This window comes from Austrofundulus limnaeus, unplaced genomic scaffold (assembly GCF_001266775.1).
Source record: "Austrofundulus limnaeus strain Quisiro unplaced genomic scaffold, Austrofundulus_limnaeus-1.0 Scaffold407, whole genome shotgun sequence".
NCBI lineage: Eukaryota > Metazoa > Chordata > Actinopteri > Cyprinodontiformes > Rivulidae > Austrofundulus > Austrofundulus limnaeus.
In genome coordinates, this window is record NW_013952809.1 from 123,888 (window position 1) to 144,232 (window position 20,345).

At 39.8% G+C, this 20,345-nt stretch overlaps 1 protein-coding gene across 1 annotated transcript in view; it reads left to right on the top strand.

Annotated features, from left to right (window-relative positions):
- traf4a (tnf receptor-associated factor 4a) overlaps positions 1-3,050 on the top strand; it is a 38,489-nt gene extending 35,439 nt beyond the window's left edge. Inside the window, exon 7 of the mRNA XM_014024104.1 lies at positions 31-3,050. Within this exon, the coding sequence (XP_013879558.1) occupies positions 31-663 (633 nt within the window). The 3' untranslated portion in view covers positions 664-3,050. The remainder of the gene's footprint in view (positions 1-30) is intronic.
- Positions 3,051-20,345: the final 17,295 nt, after the last annotated feature.

The window sequence follows — 20,345 nt, forward strand, 5'->3', positions numbered from 1 at the left end:
AGACGTATCAAACTTGTCTTCTGTCTGCAGTGCCCCAAACTGGCCATCAGCCGTCACCTGGAAGACACCACCAAGTCCCACCTGACCCTGATGTGCAACCTGGTGGGTCGGCAGCGGCAGGAGATCATGGAGCTTCGACGGGAGATGGAGGAACTGTCCGTCAGCCACGACGGCGTCCTCATCTGGAAAATCAGTGACTACTCTCGCAAACTCCAGGAAGCCAAACTCCGGAGCAACCACGAGTTCTTCAGCCCGCCCTTCTACACCCACCGCTACGGCTACAAGCTGCAGGTGTCGGCCTTCCTGAACGGCAACGGCAGCGGCGAGGGCTCCCACCTGTCCGTCTACATCCGGGTGCTGCCGGGAGAGTACGACAACCTGCTGGAGTGGCCCTTCTCCTACAAGGTGACCTTCTCCATCCTGGACCAGAGCGACCCGTCTCTTTCCAAACCCCAGCACATCACAGAGACCTTCAACCCGGACCCCAACTGGAAGAACTTCCAGAAGCCCTGCAGCAGCCGCAACTCGCTGGACGAGAGCACCCTTGGCTTCGGTTACCCCAAGTTCATCTCGCACGAGGAGATTAAGAAGAGGAACTACATTCGAGACAACTGCATCTTCATTAAGGCTTCTATAGAGATTCCCCAGAAGATCATGGGTTAAGATGTCACCCTTTTTTTCTGCTCATGAAGGAGTAAGATGGGTTAAAGACTGGAACTGGACCCTTGAGAACTTCTCCACATTTACCCTTTAGAGACTTCCTGTCCTCAGCCTCTCCCAGCACGGAGCTTGATGTGAGTCTGGTTGGTCACGAGCTGAATTGGAGGAGCTGGAGAAGTGTTTGGTCCGCAGAACCATCACTTTATGCTGTTTCTTTTTATTGTTACTGTTTTTATACGTTGGTTGATCTTTTATCACGGTCTACAACTAAAAGCCTTTGAAATCAAACAGTGCCTAGAGTGTTTATATTAAGTTATGCTTTAGTTGTTGTTTCTGCAGTACTGATGGTAAAGAATACAGAGAAGATGGATGAAGGGCATCATCAAGCCGCTGCACAGAGTAGATAAATAAACTCGTCTTCATCGGTCATCTTAAGTAGAGGACGCTCAGCAAACTCAAGCTCAAACCCGATTGCCTTTTGTTTACGCACTCATACATCCCTTAAGAAACATGCAGTCCCTAATAAGAACTTGTGATGTTTATCTGAACACAAACAAACCTGGAGACTTACAGCTAAACAGAAAACTTTCCACGTTTTTTATGAAGAATTTTATTTCTCAACCAAAGGTGTAAAACTCATTCATGAAAACTTTTAGACAAAACCGCCTTGCTATTTGCTTCTGCTAGCTTACATTATTTGCAATATCTCTGACTATTTACGCTAGCTTTGGCTAGAAGGATTAGCTTAGGCTATTTGTGTTAGCTTAGGCTGTTTGCATTTGCTTGGACAGTGGATGTTAGTTTAGACTATGCACGTAAGCTTAGGGTGTCTTCGTTAGCTTGAGTTATGTTTTTTAGCTTAAGCTATGCTTGTTAGCTTGAGTTACACTCTTTAGCCTAGGCTATTCTCGTTAGCTTGAGTTATGTTCTTTAGCCTAGGCTATTCTCGTTAGCTTGAGTTATGTNTCTTTAGCCTAGGCTATTCTCGTTAGCTTGAGTTATGTTCTTTAGCCTAGGCTATTCTCGTTAGCTTGAGTTATGTAGCTTGAGTTATGCTCTTTAGCTTAAGCTATGCTTGTTAGCTTGAGTTATGTTCTTTAACCTAGGCTATGGTTAACTTGAGCTATGCTCTTTAGCTAAAGCTATACTTGTTAGCTTAGACTATGCTTTTAAGCTTAAACTATGCTCGTTAGCTTGAGTTATGCTCTTTAGCTTAAGCTATGCTTTTTAGTTTGAGTTATGCTTATTAGCTTAGGCTATGGTAAACTAGCACGTTGTCAAATGATCAAACTTTTAATAGTATGCTTTTTAACTTTTCAAACCAGACAAAAACACCTAAAATGCGACAACAGCTTTAAATAAATTAACCACCGGCTGGAGGCATTGTCTGTTTTATTTGGGTTCTGACCCAGTCAGTAGTTTCAGGAGTGAACGGTTCATTATGTTCATCATCAATAATAAAAGCAACGCACCTTTCAGTTGGTTTGTTGGTGAACGAAGCTGTCAGAGTTCACGTGCATTTACGAGTGAAGGAAAAAGCCATGTGGCCTTTTATACAGTTTGTCTTCTCATGAGGATTTTCTGGGTGAACAGAGCAACAGATGCATGCTCCATGTCTCACCCCCGTTTTGTTTGTTTTTTACTGTAAGCTCTTTCCTTATTGACTGTTCTCTCCTCTTTTTGGACCTTTTGAAAGTTGACGAATCATCAAAAAGAAAAGCTTTGAAGATTTTGTTTTTATATTGAGAAAATGTGAACGCTCTGGATTGTATAATCCCTAAAGACAATGAGCGCCTGGATGAAGCGAACTGTTCGATTTGCCCCGGTCTCCTGGGATTGACTCCATCTTTGTTCTTACCGTGGTTACCGGTGACTGTCTTCAGCTCAGTGATGACGATCGGCCCTTCGTCGATCCGGGGCTGGGATGACTTTGATCCTACAGTTAACTCATCATATATGTGAATACTAATGTAAAAAAAAAGCGGAAGCACATTCTTTTTATTATTACGTGGAAAAAAATCTGAATTTCTCGTCCTGATACCAGCTGATATTTTACAGTGATTCAAAGAAGCGAGAAATTAAACAATTTTTTTGTAAGATTCTGTATTTTTAAAGATACTCAGCTGTTTTATACAATTTTTTTTGTTGTTGTTGGAGAGTCGGGGTTGGCTTCAGGGTTTTCAGACCCTTTTCATCTCTTGAACGTTTGAATAATTTGTTTGTTCGTGTGGTTTGAGCCTTTTCTGTCTGTATTGTTTCCTCTTTAAAAGTATTTATTTTAAGAAGCCATCGTGTGAGTTTGGGCTGATGGCTCTAATGTTTTACCATCTTGATTGATGAGTGCTCTTCAATTTCTTAACTGAAATAAAATGGCATATATTATAACTGTTTTACTTGTTTGCGTTTCTCAGTCTTTTTTTAAATCTGCCTTATTGAATCAGAACTTGAGATAAAATCAAACAAAATTTTGTCGAATTGAGAAAATAAAACTTGAATCAAACATAAACATGCAAATTAAATAATGTAACTTCTTGTTTTGTGTTTACATGACAGAACTGCAGGATTAAATACCAGTTTTAGAACTAGCAATATTGAATTTGTTTTGCAAAAAAGTAGTAAAGCAATGATATCAAAATTAGCAAAATACTAGCTTAGAAAGCTAACAGCTAACTAAAGCTAGAAGTAACAAAATGCTAATTAAAGAAGACAAACGCTTTTAAGTCATTTTTTACATTTAAATCATTGGGAACTCTTAAGAGTGGAACTCCAAATCCTTACAGTAACTCCATAAACCCCCTTTTCGCCTCTTTTTTTTAATTTTTTTTTTCTCTCAGATGAACTCGTTTTGAGGCTGTCTCTTTAAATACAAATGAGGCACTTCACACCCCGCCCCCTTCTAGTTTTCAGAGAGGCCCACTCTATTGACAGAGCTTTATATGTTGGAGCTGGAGCCAGAGGAGAACGAAGATGACAAAACAGTATTTGGTAAGTCCAGACCTTATTTAGAAGTTTCAGTGTAAATACTGTTCAGAAAAGCTTCATGGAAGTGGTTCAAAAATATGACACAGACAGAATATAAAGATATCTACGCAGCATCGGGAGACACTAATTTAAAATTTTCTGATTCCAAGTAAACAACAAAATGTATTTAACAGCTAAATAGGTGAATTTTTAATGATATACTGCTTAAAAGTAGCAAACTGCCTCAAAAAGCAATAAAAATTAGCCACAGGCCAAAAGTACCTAAATACATAATAGAAGCTAATTGTCGCAAAAATGCTAGCAAAACTTAGCAAACTGCAAAAAACTAGTAAAAACAAAAAGCAGGAAAATGGTAAAAAGCAAAAATATCTTAACAAAGCAAAACAGTAGCTAAAAAGTAAAAGCAAAAGGCTAGCACAAACCAAACATGGCAATTAGAAATTCTAAAATGCTGAGTAAAAAATTGAAAAATAGCAAACCATATGTATATAGCACAAAGAAAGCAGAAGTAAAATGCACAGAATAATAATAATAAACTGTAAAATAATAATTAATTTCTTATTTACAGTACCTGGTTATTGCTTGTATTGTTGAAACAAAGAGCAAAGAAAAAAACACCTCCTCCTCCGCCTTTGTCTAAACGACCAGCATGTTCTGATGTCTGCAGGATTCAAACAGAAGATTACCTGGATCTGATTACACCTCAGAGCAAAAAAAAAAATTGTTTACTGGGCACAAATTTTGTGGAAAATGTGCTGTTATTTTTTACTGTAGAGCTAGAAAGATTAAAACAATATGTAAGCAATGAGTTTCTCTGTAGCTCATATAAATATTTAATCTGTTTTTCCATATTTATTACATCACCTTATCTGTTGTTTTATTTGGAAATTCCACAAAAAAGAAATAAAAATAAGAATTTCTTGCCATCTTGACCCCAAATCCCTCCTAAGTTCGTAATATTTGCAATTTTATACAAAAGACATTAATTATGATTAGTTTTGGTGTGGTGGCTGAGAGTCATCCCTGCTGCATTTAAAATATCCACATACTGAAATATGGATGAAATATATTATCAGCTTTAATTCTTCTTTAATGCTTCGGTCCTCTTGTTCGTATAACTACTCAAACTGAGTGTAAAAACAAAAAAAGTGTTTAGTTACAGGCAAATTGTATAGAAATTGACTTCCATCACAGCAGACTGTGTCTGCTCGGGTTTAGATAGAATTTCCTTCTCCATCACCACCTCAGCGCTGAAGGTCAGAGGTCACGGCAGCTTCGTTCCAATGATCCTCTGCTGAGATTAAGAGCAGCGAGGAGGAGGAGGAAGTGAGGCAGACTCTTAAAGCAGAGCCAAAGGAGTTTTCATTAGCTTTCCATTTGGTGGATGTGCAGGATTTTAAGAGCAGAGGAAAATGAGCTTTTAATGTGAAAGTGTCTGCGAGGTCCCTCAGGAGGACAGTCCTGGTCTGTATAAAAGCTCGCCAAGGTCTCACAGAAACTCTGCTGAAGCTGAAGTCCTAAAGATAAAAAGCATCTGTTTAAAAAGCTTTTTTTTTACATTTCAGTGTTGCTGAAAGAAATATAGTCATAATAAAAAGGAAACACTTTTTGTAAGTGGGCTCAATATCACACATCACAGAAGGTGAAAGGAAGATAATCCCTGGGAGTACATACTGACTACTTTTTGGAGTCAACCCAATTCAAGATGGCTGCCACAGCCGAGCAGTCAAACTCTGTCTGCTCCCAGCATGAGATTATTTTAGATTAAAACTCTTGCATTGTTTCTATAATCCATGATTCTCTGACAAGTGGAGCGTCTGAGACTCAGTTTGTCAGCCTCAGACTTTCCTGGCACAAAGTGCACGACCAACAAAGCCAGCGCCGCTTCAGGGCGACGCAGAGCCAAAATAGTAGCGGCTAATTACACGCTAGCGAGTTCCATGTTTCCCATGCAGGACAGAGTCACGTGCAGCTCTGCTGTCCTCGCTCCGACGACCCTCTGTTCACCAGGAAGTAAATGATTTACAGAAAGTCACATTCCCGAACAGGGTGCGCACACATCACCGCCGCTGTCGCCGCCCACCCCTGGCGAGCACGTTCAACCTTTGGTCAGTATGCACAACAAGGCAGATACCAGTGAGGTTAAAAAAAGAGGAGGATGGAGGAGAGCCCAGCCCGTCTGTAAAACCAGCAGCACATCAAAGAGGTGCTGCGGTTCATGAAGTGGAGCCTCAAACAGGCCACACAGGGCTGGACTGAACCGGACCAGTGTCCTCAAATCTGCCCCGATGGATCAACAGCTGGACGAGAGTTCACATCTGGAAAAAAAAAAAGGTTGTGCATTCTGACGCTACTTTGAGCTGAACACCTCCAGGTCTTCCCCTTGAAGACTTCCATGAACTTTTTCATTAATCTGAGTTTACAGTTCATCTGTTCCCTGCAGCCAGGCTGCTGGCAGGTCTCCATGATGGGTCTGACCCTTGACCCTGAGCTTCAACCTCTCGTTCTCTCCAACTGGCTTTAAAAGAGATTAAATCTGTCACTCAGCTGCTGCGTGAATTTTAAAAATAGTCAAACTGCATTAAATATCTCTGGATCTTAGAGTATTCCACAAAAAATTTTGTAGTCAAGTTAGACCACATGTGTCAAACTCAAGGTCTGTGGGCCAATTGTGGCCCGCCACAGCATTTTATGTGGCGCACAAGAGCTTCGAATATATATTAATGTCTTAAAATAAGCTGCTTTAAAGCCGTAAACTACATCTCCTGGAATGCATGTCGATTATTTTGAAATTCGCTGTTTAAACTCTCCATTTCTTTGCACTGGCTACTTTATGTGGATTGGTTGTACTGGGAAGTGGGAATTTCCCACTTACAATTCATAAATTTAAACTGGCTTAAAGTTTATTTATTTCACATTTAGTCAGACGTACACGTAGTACTTTTCAGTGTTTATGAGGACGCAATAAAATGCTGTTTCTATGCACGAAATACCACATAGAGCTTAGTTTTTTTATTTTTAGTGGTGCTCAGTCGTAACAATGTGACGCTTTGTGTTTAGTAAAAGTTAAACACAAAATGTCAAAGTTAATTACAACATATTGCTCATGCGGCCTTCTGTAAAAAAATTAGCTTTTAATTAACTAATTTTATACTATTACTATTATCAATACTGTTACTATTACTACTATTACTTGCTGTTGACTTGTAATAAGTAGACGCCATCTTGAAAATAATCAACATGCGTTATGGGAGATAAACTATAGTTCATGGCCAGTGCTGGCTTTAAAGCAGCATTAGCTTATTTTAAGACATTAATACATCTTTGAAGGCCACATAAAATACCCCAGTGGTCCACATTTGGCCTACAGACCCCGAGTTTGACATGTGAGGTACAAGGTCTGAAATATCAAATAAACCCATTTTATAAGAGTAAAAGAAGAAAATTAAAGTAAAGTATCAAACGAAAAGAATAGGGTCTGTTTACTTTTGCACAGCATGAACACATATTAAAAGTAAACCTTAAATTATTAAAATTATTTCAACATTTGTTGGGTAAAAAGTGGTTTCATTACATCAGGAGACTGAAGCAGACCTAAATCTAAAATATATGGAGGAAAGGAAGCTCGTTAAATCATATGACTCAGATGGGTCTCTGCTGATATCTTTTTAAATATTTTATGCATGAGGTGTGTTTTAATTAAGGGCTCAGCCCGTGGCGTGGTGGTGGTGCACCTTTAGAGCGCATCAAAGATATGTGGGATTATATCAGTGACTCATTCGGGGCAGGGCCAGGTGGAGCCGCCTCACAAGAACCGGGGATTATTCTGTGGATCATCAAAGACTGGAAAAGTCCAAAGAGTTGTTGGGATTTCTTTTGACTCTGAAGCATCAAGTATACTGAGGGGTTTCACAAAATTAAAAATAAAAACTGCAGGTTTATCTTTTATTGCTTCATAAATGAATGATTACTCTGGCTGGATGAGTCACAGCTGCGTATGTTTACCACCAACCGTGCTGCTTTGTCGCAGCTACGATCTGCACTTTAACACCGTAAACATCACATTGAATTTCTGATTGAATTAATGCTCCTAAGTATTTTGTGATTTTTTTTCCTGCTCATATATTTTTTTATCAAACTGGATCTTTTGTGGTGTTTTTTAAACCCTTATTGTATCGTACACTGACCAGACTTGCACATTAGTAATTAGACAACATTACTTTAAACATTTTCATTGTGCTGGAAAAACTGTAGAAACCTGGAGCATAACAAGGTTTTCAAGTAGGCTACCTATGTCCTCAGGTACTGATGTTCCCTGGTACCGATGTGTTCTGGTACTATGTTCTCCAATAATATTGTTCCCCAGTACCTATAATCTCCAGTACCTGTGGTTCCTGTTAGTCATGTTCCAAGATACCACTGTGTTCTGGTGCTCATGTTCCCTGGTACCTATGTGTTATAGTACCCACGTTCTCCAGTACCCATGTTCCCCAGTACCTATTTTCTCCTGTACCTGTTGTTCTCAATACCATTGTTCCCTAGTGCATGTGGTTCCCATTACCCATGTTCTCCAGTACCTGTGATTCTCAGTACCCACGTTCTCCAGTACCTATGTTCCTCAGTACTCATGTTCTCCAGTACCTGTGGTTCACAGTACCCATGTTCCCCAGGACCCATGTTCCCCAGGACCCATATTCCCCAGTACCTATTTTCTCCAGTACCTGTTGTTCTCAGTACCGATGTTCCCCAGTACCCGTGTTTCCCATTACTCATGTTCTCCAGTACCTGTGGTTCACAGTAACCATGTTCCCCAGTACCTGTGGTTCTCAGTACCCATGTTCCCCAGTACCTGTGGTTCTCAGTACCCATGTTCCCCAGTACCTGTGGTTCTCAGTACCCATGTTCTGCAGTACCTCTGAGTCACTGTACCCATGTTCCCCAGTACATGTGGTTCACAGTACCCATGTTCCCCAGTACCAGTGGTTGTCAGTACCCATGTTCCCCAGTACCTGTGGGTCACTGTACCCATGTTCCCCAGTACCTGTGGGTCACAGTACCCATGTTCCCCAGTACCTCTGAGTCACAGTACCCATGTTCCCCAATACCTATGGTTCACAGTACCTGTGGTTCACATTACCCATGTTCCCCAGTACCTGTGGTTCACATTACCAATGTTCCCCAGTACCTTTGGTTCACAGTACCCATGTTCCCCGGTACCTGTAGTTCCCATTTCCCATGTTCTCTGGTACCTGTGGTTCACAGTACCCATGTTCCCTGGAACCCATGTTTTCTGGTACCCATGTTCCTTCAGCTGTGTTCCTGAGTACCTATGGTTTCCTGGTACAATGCACTTTAAAGGGCTCGACACATGGGGAGTGACAAACGACAGCGATTAATGTCCTGATGCATCTCAGTAATCCAGGTAAAAAATCAAAAGGAAAAAAATTGTATAGGTCCTCTGGACGGGTTCTTCTTTAATGAAACGTTTCGTCTCTCTTCCAAGAGACTTCTTCAGTCTGAGAGTTTCAGGCAAAATTCAGGCTTTTGAGTCCTGCCTCCAGGTGACTGATACTCACATCACATGGCTATCGTTGACACCTAATTAATACCTATTGTTAACAGGGGGTGGAGAGATACTGCCAATGGCAGCGCTGTAGGAGGGGGACAGCTGAAAACGGAGGCCCCCACCTCTGTTTAATGATGGACGGTCTTTCTTCACAAAAAGACAGCGATTAATGGCTGTCATCGCAAACGGGGTGAAACCCAACACACTGGACACGATAGCGATGGCAACGTTGCAAATCGTGCTCTTGGGTTGCTTGTCTTCACAAAATTTGATTGGTTCTTCTACTGCCTCTTGTAAAGATTATTGGTGGTTTGCAAAAAAGGGGGTGTGCATTACGGACGTGTAAACTAAACAAATCTTGCGATGCCAATGATATCAAAAAACAAACGTGCACCAACATATGATTTTATGAGGGAAAACTTACAGGATAACTTCACCCTGGCACTAGCAAATTCCCATAAAGCTGTGTTTTTTAGTAATCACTTGGTGAAGGGTTATATAACTGGAAGGTTTGACAGAGCTAAAACAATGCTGAAAGTGTTAGCTAACTGCAGTGTGTAGCATACTCTCCGCTCATTGGTCAGTCAATGAAACCCTCACTGATTGGTTGTAAGGTAAGTGGCACGACAAAAATTGAACATTTTTCAACTTTCGTATATCGCGACGCAAGCTCGCATGTGCACGTCTATGTGTATGAGTGCGAAATTTCACATGCACGATTTTCTCTGGTTGCTTGGCTGGAGGAGGGTGAGCAATTGTTGCCTCATTGCACAAGCTCCATAGGAAATGAATGGAGCGAGCGACGTCGCCTCCCGTATGTCGAGCCCTTAATTCAGTATTTTTATATCTTTCAAAAAACATTTGAAGGGGGAGCCCAGCATCTTTCATGACTTTCTTTATCAACCCCAGGAGAACAGAGGTACCATGGGAACATACAGTAGATATGACACTGCAAAAACAAATCTATCCCACCAGTATTCACATCATATATAATGGAGCAGTGGTGTGTAAAATATCATTCCATTATAAACCTTGTTTGATCCCTGTTACAACCACTTTCATAATCTCTTGGAGATTAAACTTCCAGTGTCGGCTGTGATTAAAGTGGGAGAGCTGGGATCACCGTCAGATCCAGAAGAGACGCCTGGAAGTGATCAGTGATCGTTTACAGGACAAGGTTTGTGTTTACTGAGCTGCAAACTCTACAACTAATAACCCCTAAATGTTGATGTCAGTGAAATCCATAAAACATGCAACAGTGGGCTTTTTTTTTTTGGTTCTGGTCAGAGGAGATATAGAGAAACTCTTGTCCAGATGGTCCGGCCAAGATTATCCTCTAAACATGGCTTCCTGTCAGCTGCTTTTAGCGCTGCAGTCATTTGAAAGTCATGGAGGAGCTTTTTCACCCCGCTGAGCCCCACAGAGGGGCTCCTGGCATTTAGAGCCTCCGTGTGTCTTTGTCGCTGTGTGCAGATGTGCGGTCAGGGAAGAGGCTCTCAAACAAATCTGACCCGGCACCACCCACACCGTTCCCACATCTGTGCTTGCGGCTCAAATATCACTCCTTCCCCCCACAACAACAACAAGCATCTGCTGCAGGCGGAGGACGCCGCTCTGCTCAAACTCTCCCATCGTCTCACGATTAACTCATCTGGAGTCTCGTCCTCGGATGACCTCGGCTCGAAGTCCTGATGCTGGACAAGACACCCCCCCCCACCCCACCCCCACACGCAGCATCAGTCCCGTCTCATCGAATCGGAGGGGTTTTATTTTGTCTGTCTTACAAAGACGGTGCACGGACTTGTCAGTGAGCACAGGAAGAGTGTGGCGGTTGCCATGGCGAACGTGCTCCGGTTCCGCCAAGCCAGCCTCTGATTGGCTGCAGCCGCTACCGAGGGAAGAGGGTTCTGCCAATTAGAACCAATTGGTATTTTGTTGCCAGGCCACGCCGTCCTGACACGAGGAAGGTGTTTATTTACAAGATCGTTCCTTGGGTTGAAAAGTTAAATAACTGATGCTGCAGGTGAGAATAAATCTGAGATAAAATTATGCCTTTAATCTGTCCTCAGGGTTGGATTTTAATGTAATAAAAAACTTTCTCATTATGCAGATGTTGCATCTCGGTTTTATGGTTGTTTTTGTGACCAGTTTTTATATTTTTCAAGTTATTTTTTTATGCTGGTAGATTGTTTTCAGGTTTTATTCTCGTGTTCTCCCGGATTTTTTTAGCTGTAGTTTGTCTCTGCCAGTTCCACTAGTTCCTGGTTTCTTTGCCACAGCTGCACTCATTTCACTCATCAGCCTCTATCTATATATCCAGTTTCACCTCACACATCAGTGGAGCATTGAGGATTATCATGCCATGTCCAGGTTCTCTCCTTTTGTTCCTCCCTACAATGTATAGTAAAAAATTTTTAAGTAATATTAATAATATAAACAGTAATACACATAAATCAAAGACACTACTGCATACAATAAAGCATTATAAACATGATTAAAAATACCAAAACAAAACAAAAAAATAGGATAAGGAATGTGTGAGGTTCAGGCATTTATTAAATCTGAGCTGTTCAGACAAACAGATCCTCCCTGTTTTTAATAAAATCATCTCTCTCTGTGATTTAAAGCGCCTATAGGAGCGTCAGGATTTTAGCTTTGTGGTGGAAATAAAGATGGAAAAACAATCAGCTCTGTGTTCTCTGAAGTTTTCTGCTTTTCAAATCTTACACAGTTTTTATTATGTCCTTTAAAACTCGGGCGTTGGAGGAAACTCTTTATTTTCGTGTCTTTACTTGTGAAACGACAAGGTTTCTGGATCTTGTTACAGCTTCAAAACGACAATCACTCAGGAGTGGACACAGGTTTTTTTATTTGGGATTGGACACAAATAAACTGTGTGTTATTATTATTTTTTTTTAGTATTAAAGGTGTTGTTATGTCAAACGACCACAGTTATTCTCAGCTGTCATTAAACAGGGCTTCGCGTTGAAACACTGTCCTGTAATTGCATTATATTCTAAATCTTCCTCGTCAGCAGAGTTAATTACTCTTTTAGTACCAGTGTTAATTAGAAAATCGTCTGTTTTTGGCCTCTAATAGGAGGGGATGTTTTTGACCACACCCCCTTTCCCCAGAAAAGAAGAAAAGAACAGTTTTAAAAAGTAAATAATCCTCCCTAGCAGCTGTTTTCTGTATCTTTTCACTGAATAAATTGTAAGTTATCGCAGATCTGACCGTGACTTCGACATTTTCACTTTGGAATCAATCTGAGGAGTTTGTTCCTCCATTCCCAGCCCCTCAGACTGAAACAGGTCTCACATCTGCAGCACTGGATTTTAAAAAAAAGCTGTGAACAATTAACACTCAGGAGGGTATGCCCTGCCTCACTCAGACAGTAATGTTATATATGAGGATGGTAATTTCACCGGATTAATTTAAGACTATTTGAACGGCGGCGCTGCAGGAGGAGGGATTCTTCTTCTTCTTCTTCTTCTTGAATTCTTCTCCACGTTTTGAGACGTGACCTCTGACCTCCTGTTTGCTGAGAGAAACCAACAACCTGGTGGAATTCTGAGACACACAGGGAGGAGTGTGTGTGTGTTTGTTTGTGCGTTAGTGATGTTTGGCGCCGTGTTTGGCCCCACGGCTTCAGCTCCAGATGTGCTGAACAAACTGCAAACAGGAGGAAACAAAGGAAGCAGTTTGTGTCAGATTTCAGACCTTGAATGTGGTCCGGGTGCCATCGTCGGTCCGGTTTCATTATGTCGGGGGGGGTTTGATGAAGATGGTCATCAAGCTGTGATGTGTCAAACGGATGGGTCACTGGAGAGTCCTCCGTCACCTGAACCTCCATCTGTCCTGTTTGTGGGTCGGCTCTCAGTCCTGGTTTTGGTTTCAGACACATGGAGTGGATTTACCGGGTCCTCCACCACTTCCTGTTAGGAGGTCCTGCTTTGTTTTCTCTGTAAACCAACTTCATTTAAGACCTGTTGTTGCAGGATGGTGTCGTCAGTTGAAGCTCGTAAATAATCCTCAGGAATGTGGCTGAAGTTGGACTTTTCTGTAGAGGAAATGGTCAAAGTCACAAAAGAGTTTAGTTTGACAAAAACAGTGAAAATTTAGTATTTTCTACAAAAATACTGAGAGGTCAAAGCTTAAAGCAGCAAAAGGTTGGCTAAAACCAAAACAGTTGCAAAAAGCTAGATAGAAGTAGCAAAAATGTAGCTAAAATAAAAGCAAGAATGGTTATTTTGCCACTGGTAGCAAAATGCTGGCTAAAAGCTAAAGATAACTAAATGTTAGCTAAAAGAAGCAAAAAGCTTGTTATTTGTAGCAAAAGGCTTGCAAGAAGCTAAACATTTAAATCAAGTTAAAATTGTAAAAAAGCTAGATAAAATATAAATGCCAAAGGCTAGGTTTAAGCTAAAAGTAGCAGAATGACAGAATAGCTAAAAGTAGGAACCTCATCGCTAAAAACTAAAAGAAGTAAAAAGCTTGTTAAAAGAAGGAAAAAAAAGTAGTGAAAGTCTGGCTAAAATCTTTAAAAAAAATAAAACAAAAAGCTAAATGTAGCAAATGCCACGTTAGAAACTAAAAGCAGCCAAAAGTTTGTTAAAAGTAGCAACAGCTAACTAGAAATTAAACATTCAAATCAAGTTGAAATGCTCAAAAGGATAACTCGAAAAAAATTAAAGACTGGGTAAAAGCTAAAAGTAGCAGAATGATAGCTAAAAATAGTTAAATGCAAAAAGTAGCTATATTGATTTGATTTGATTTATTGATTCAACAGGAAAAGATTACTAAAAATCAAGCCTGACTCAGCATAATTGCTGTTTTACAGCAGGTTCCTGTTCTGCAGCACATAAAACACTCAGAAATACAGCATCACAATCACATCATTATTATTACACCATAGACACAAAGACAAACAAGCATACCAAATTTCAAAAAGGCAGCATTTGCAAAATCGGACGTCTAAATATGAGCACTACAAAAAGTGTCCAGCAGATGGCAGACAAGATTCTTCTTAAAGGGCTGTAGTTTTGAAATGGACTTTATGTTTTGAGGAATGTCATTCCATGCTTTAGTATAAACATAGAAGAAAGACCTCTGGCCGTAACAGTTTTAAAAGTTGGTAATATCAGTTGTCCTTTTGTAACAGATCTAGTTGAATGACCACTTCCAGAATTTGATTTGGGCAACAATGCACAGAGAGTTCCATAATTGGCACCTTGGAAGATCTGAAAATATAAATTAATACCACTATACAAAACATAATTCTGAAAAGTCAAGGCATCAGACAATGAAAGAACTGTACAGTGATACATGCTAAAAGTAGCAACAAATTACCTTAAAATCAGTTGCATAAAATGACAAAAATAGAGTTAATATGAAAATATAAAAAGGTTTTTAAAATAAATTAAAATCATTATTATGTTTGTTTATGGAGAGAATGTTTGTAAGTAAATAATAAAAACTGAACATCCAAAAATGTATAAAATTCTGTTCCGTCAGTCATTCATGAGTCACACATTCTTTGAGCGTGAAGCTAAACTCTGACATTAAACCTTAACTTTATTAAACAGTTTCTATCAGTGACTCAACAACACAAATATTTAACCTTTTCTCCTCAGAGGATTCAGCTGCACATCGGAGCAGAAACTGAAACTGGCCTTAAGGAAGGGCAGGTGGTGGACCTGTGGGTCCGAGGAGACCAGGATCTGGGTCCAGTTTCACTCGGGTCGACAACTAAAACTTTACTTGTATCAGATGAAGTCTGTCAGCTGTGGAGTAACTGGATCAGCTCAAACAAATTACTAATAAAAACCTAAACCAACAAACTGTGAGCTGAGGGAACTGAAACATTTTCTTTAAGTCCTGCAGGACCGATCGCTGCCTTCAGCTGAGGATTAGACCGAAAACTGTTCAGACACTAAAAGAGGAGATAAATCTGTCTGCTGAAGTTTTCAGGCCAGAAGGTCCTGAAGTTTGTTTAGGAGCTCTAAACTGACAGGTGACTTAATAAAGACAAACAACAATAGAAAGTGACGAGCCACAAATATCAAACTTTACTGCCCAAAACTGTTTAAAGTTGTAACTGTAAAACTTGTGCTGACACTTATTTTAGCAAATTATTTTGAGCACCAACCTGAAGAAAACCCCTGCGGCTGAGGAGGTTTTTAACATCATCTGCTTCAGGCTGCAGATGGACGGTCCTGTCTGCAGAGAGGGTCGTGACCTTTGACCTCAGCTGGATATCTGGTCTTGTAGGTGGATCCTCCCTGCTGCTACTGCAGGAAAAAAAAAGCCACATGTCTTCTTCTTTCACGGTCATCCGCTTCAGTCTGATTGATTCCCTCTCTGGAAGCTGACATCATCCATCAGCGGTGAATCAGATTTACGTAACAGAGGTCAGGCGACCTCTGACCTCCGCTGATGGATTCATTAAACCACAGGCCTCGCATCCCGTTAATCTGCAGGTGAAGTACTGAACAACGGGGCTGGGATTAGGTAGAAATTGTGCTTTCCCCATAATCCCTGACAACAGTTATGAAATACTCCCAATTCCAGGTAATCCTGGTGGTAATGTGGAGGTGGATTTGAAAAGTAGTGCTGTGTTAGATTTCACAGAAATGCTGCTGACTTTTATTTTAAACCTACAAGAGTTTTCATTAGGATGAAATTTAATTTTTCTTTTATATATCTACAATTTAATTATGCAATTAAAGGTTTAACAAAGGGTAAACATAAACAAACCAAGACAGGCATTAAATTAAATTAAATTAAATTAAATTAAATTAAATTAAATTAAATTAAATTAAATTAAATTAAATAAGTGTGAAATAAATTGATTCCTCAGGTACGACCAAAAGAAACCAAGATCAAAGAAAGAACAGAAACTGATTAATTCCTGATCAAATACTGAGCTCTACGTGGTTTTTCCTGCACAGAAACAGTGTTTTAACACGTCTTCTTATAAACACTGAAGTACTACGTGTACAACTGACTAAATGTGAACGGAGAATGAATTCCCACTTGAGGAGCATTCCGTTTTAAATTTATGACTTGCAAGTGGGAAATTCCCATTTCCCAGTACAACTGGGCAGAGCAAAAGTAGTTGGTGAAAATGCAGCGAAATGGACATTTCACCGGCTGCTGGCTACGTTTAACAGCATCCCACCACATTTTGTGGGTCAAATAATCAACATGCATTGTGGGAGATGTAGTTTATGTTCAACGCTGGTTTTAAAGCAGCTTATTTTAAGACATTAATACATCTTTGAAGCCCTCATGGGCCACATAAATGCGCTGTCGGACCACATTTGGCCTTGGGTTTGACACACGTGTGTTAATCAGTGAGTGTTGCTGCAACCTCTTCATGAATAAAACATTTCTTCATCAAAGCCAAGTGAAAGTGTTGGTTTGCAGCGATCCAGGACCAGCTGGCTCTTCCTGCAGGAAACACTCAAAGGAACTTGAGTTGCTTCATTGTACTATTTGTATATTTATAACACATTCAGGTAAATTTAAAGGGTTGTAAACAGGCTTTACAAAAGATCAGACTTTTTTTTTTGTTCTTGCAGCAAGTTGTTGTGGCGGTCTGCAGGCCTGCAGGTCTGAAACGGTGGGATCTCAGTGACAACACCTGATCTGCAGGAGGAGAGCAGCGTCTGTTTGCACAGAGGTCAGGTGACAACAGATCCAGGAGCTGTCAGAACTGCTGCTTTAAGGGACTCAAATGTTGTTTTATTGGTGGTAGAAAAATACCTTCGTTCATTCATTCATGGCACTTCTGGGAAAAGTCAAATTAGCCACGAATGACAGTTTTCACAATGAAAATAATTAGTTTAAAATGTCTCAAAAAAGCAGCACCGACTCCGTCTTTGTGTCCCAGTGAGCCGAGGAGATAAGCAGAACGTTGAAAGGTTTCGTGCAGCCAGGGGGATGTGAGTTTGAACCATACAGGAAGTGAATCAATGAGCTGCTGCACAAACAGGAAGTGAGTGATGGATGGTCAGAGGAATTACTTGAGAGTTCCTCGATCGTCTTAGAGCACGGTTGAGTTGTTGGACACCTTTTTTTTTTTTTGCTTGAGGCGAAGCCAGAAAATGACTTTCTTAGGTTCTTTTTGGGATCAAAAGGTCACAAATTGACGAGTTTTTAACAATTCAATGCTTCGCTGTGTAATTTATTTATAAAAGACATTGATGTTTCAGTTTGTCTGCAACATATTTATTGTATTTTCCATTGATTGATTCACTCTGCAGAAGAAACTTGTTTCATGCTTTGATTAAAAATTGATCGATGCTTTGATGCTCTTATATACGTAATTTACTGAAAAAATGAACATTATTTATTCGGCATTTAATCAAAAACAAAGAATCTCTTAAATAATAAGTAAACAAGAGAAGCATTTTATTGCTCAAACATAAATCTTCACTTTTTCTCACCACAGATAAGTGGAAATGTCTCCACTAGTAAAAGATCATTTGAGAAATTGGATAAAGATCTTTTAGTTTTATGAACAGTTACTTTGATTCGTGACTCATAACATGGGAAACTTCAGTTCCATCTGCAGCTGTCTTCATGTTATTAAAACAAAACTGGCAGATGAGCTCACGGCTTTGCAGGAGGTTTGGACCCAGGAAGGCAGATTAAATCCTAAAGAGTCGCATTTGGTTCAGAAACGAGTGAGTCTGATTTTATGAAGGAGAACAAACTAAAATAACTTTGTTTCTTTAAAGTTTTCAGCTCTTCTAAGCTGGCTTTGACTTTATTTTAGAATACGTCCCATTTTTCTCTGACTGCTTTTGAAGTATTCTGTTAAAAAAAAAAAAAGCAAAACTCCTCTCAAGTCATTTCAGCGTCAGTGCTGCATTTAAATCAGACCTCAAACCCCTGAGTCAGGGAAAAGCCTCTCCGTGTGGAAGCTGTGCTACGTTGCATCAGCCAAGAGGGTGGAAAAACCGTTCAGAACGTGCACAGAGGGCCCCGTGTGAGCCAAGGCCGGCTCCGCAGCCAGAGCTCCATATTTACAATCCCACAGACACAATAGTCCTGGAACATGTGGTTTTGATGGGCTCACGTGCAGGACCGGGATCAGTCGAGGCACCAGAACACAACCATTACTCACTAAACTGCAGCGATCAGAACCACATGCCGGTTTGAACCCAAACGTCCCTGTTTTCTGTCATCTCCTGTCCTGAGGGAGCCCGGTTCCCAAGCCTGCGAACAATGGATCTGCATTCATGAAAGTTTTTTTTAAGCTGCTGTCAGATCATAAAACTACAGCAAAGCGAGTTTTTTTTTTTCTGACTCTGGTTTGAAACTGATAATCTGATAAACGTTTTTGATGTGAGGAAACTCTGGGGTTTGTTCACCGCTTCATCTATGACTAAGATAACGAGGAGCCGCGTCAGCCAGACGTGTTTCTGTTTTCCATCTAAATCTGCGCTCACCGTGAAATCAGTCCTCGTGTGTTTACGATGAATCTACTGCCTGCGACAGATTTAAAAAAACAATCATCTGAAAACGTGTGACTAAATCTGTCAAACAAGTTTTTCTTTATTAAATTTTGTTTTTAATTAGTTTCAGAGCCAGGCTGCAGCTCAGAGCAGGACAACCAATAGGGAAACTCAACCAATAGGAAAACTCGGTTGCTTAAAGCCCGCCCCCTAATCTGGATCAAACTCAACTGGTCGAGCTGACCCTAAAAATGTGCGCTAGTCAACGACCGTAAATTTTCAATGCCACTGGTTAAGTAGTTAAAAGTCTTAACTTGTGAACATTTTGGGTGTTACGAGTTAACTACTCAACATTTTAGGCACATTGTTATCTATTACGGACAGAAATGCATCAAGTTGACTAATTATAAAAGTGAGTTTACTGCTTATTACTTTAATTTTATTAAGGCAAAAATGTTTCAACTAGTCAACTGGTTTATTTTGAGTATTTACTAGTGGGACAAATTTAGCTGCACAAGTCAATTGGATAAATTTGGGTGGTGCTAGTTAACTTGTTAACAATTAAAGCGCACCAATCAACAAGTTAACATGTGTGAGGCACTCTACACTAGAAAAGTTTAAAAAATGTTGAATTAATTGACTAGTGAACTAGTGAGCATTTTAGACATCTTACATTTTAGACATCAGACTTTTAACTAATGTGTTCAATTACTGCGGCTAAATTTGACCTTACTGTTTAACTAATTAACATTTTAGGCAGACTGGTTGACATTTTGAATGTGGACAAGATAACTAACAAATGTAGTAGATAACTAACTACTAAACTAACTAACTAACTACTAAAGATTACTAACAAATGTAGTTCACTAGTAGACAAATGTCAACTAGTGAACATAGTCCAAAAGTCCAAACAATTTGTTTTTTAATGCGATAGTGGACCACTGAACCAAACTAGTTGATAACTGTCAGCAAGTTAACTAGAAGGCATTAAAAAACTTGTGTTAGTTAACACAATTTTTAATGCTTGCTAGTTAACTTGCCTACTATTTAGTCTGACATAAATATTTAAGTAGTTGACCTGTGAACAACTAGTTAACTACTAAGGACAAAACTAATAACAATAGTAACTAGTATAACTGGATTCAGGAGTTTGAAGCACACCAGTCAACTAGTTAACATTTTGGACATCACATGTTCACTAGTAAAGCCAAAAACATTCAACTGTTAACGAGTGTGCATTTGGGTATTACTATATAACTAGAACAACTAAAAATACCAAACATTCAACTACTGTGATTAAATTTGACCTTACTAGCTAACTAGTCAACATTATAGGGACTCTTGTTGACATTTTGTAGGTGCACTAGTTAACTATTAAAAACAAAAACGTATCAACTAATGAACATTTTAGTTTATTAATCGACTAATTATTTATGTGACACTAGTCGACTAGTTTGTGTTGACTAATGAACTGAAGGTTTTTAGATGCCTGCTAGTTAACTTGTTGACGTAGTCATCAACAACTAGTGCGGTCCAGTGGTCTATCGTTTAAAAAAAACAACTAGTTTGGACTTTTGGACTACTAGTTTGGTAAAAATACAGACTAGTATACAGCAGGTAAAATAAGTATTGAACACGTCAACATTTTTCTCAGTAAATATATTACTAGAGGT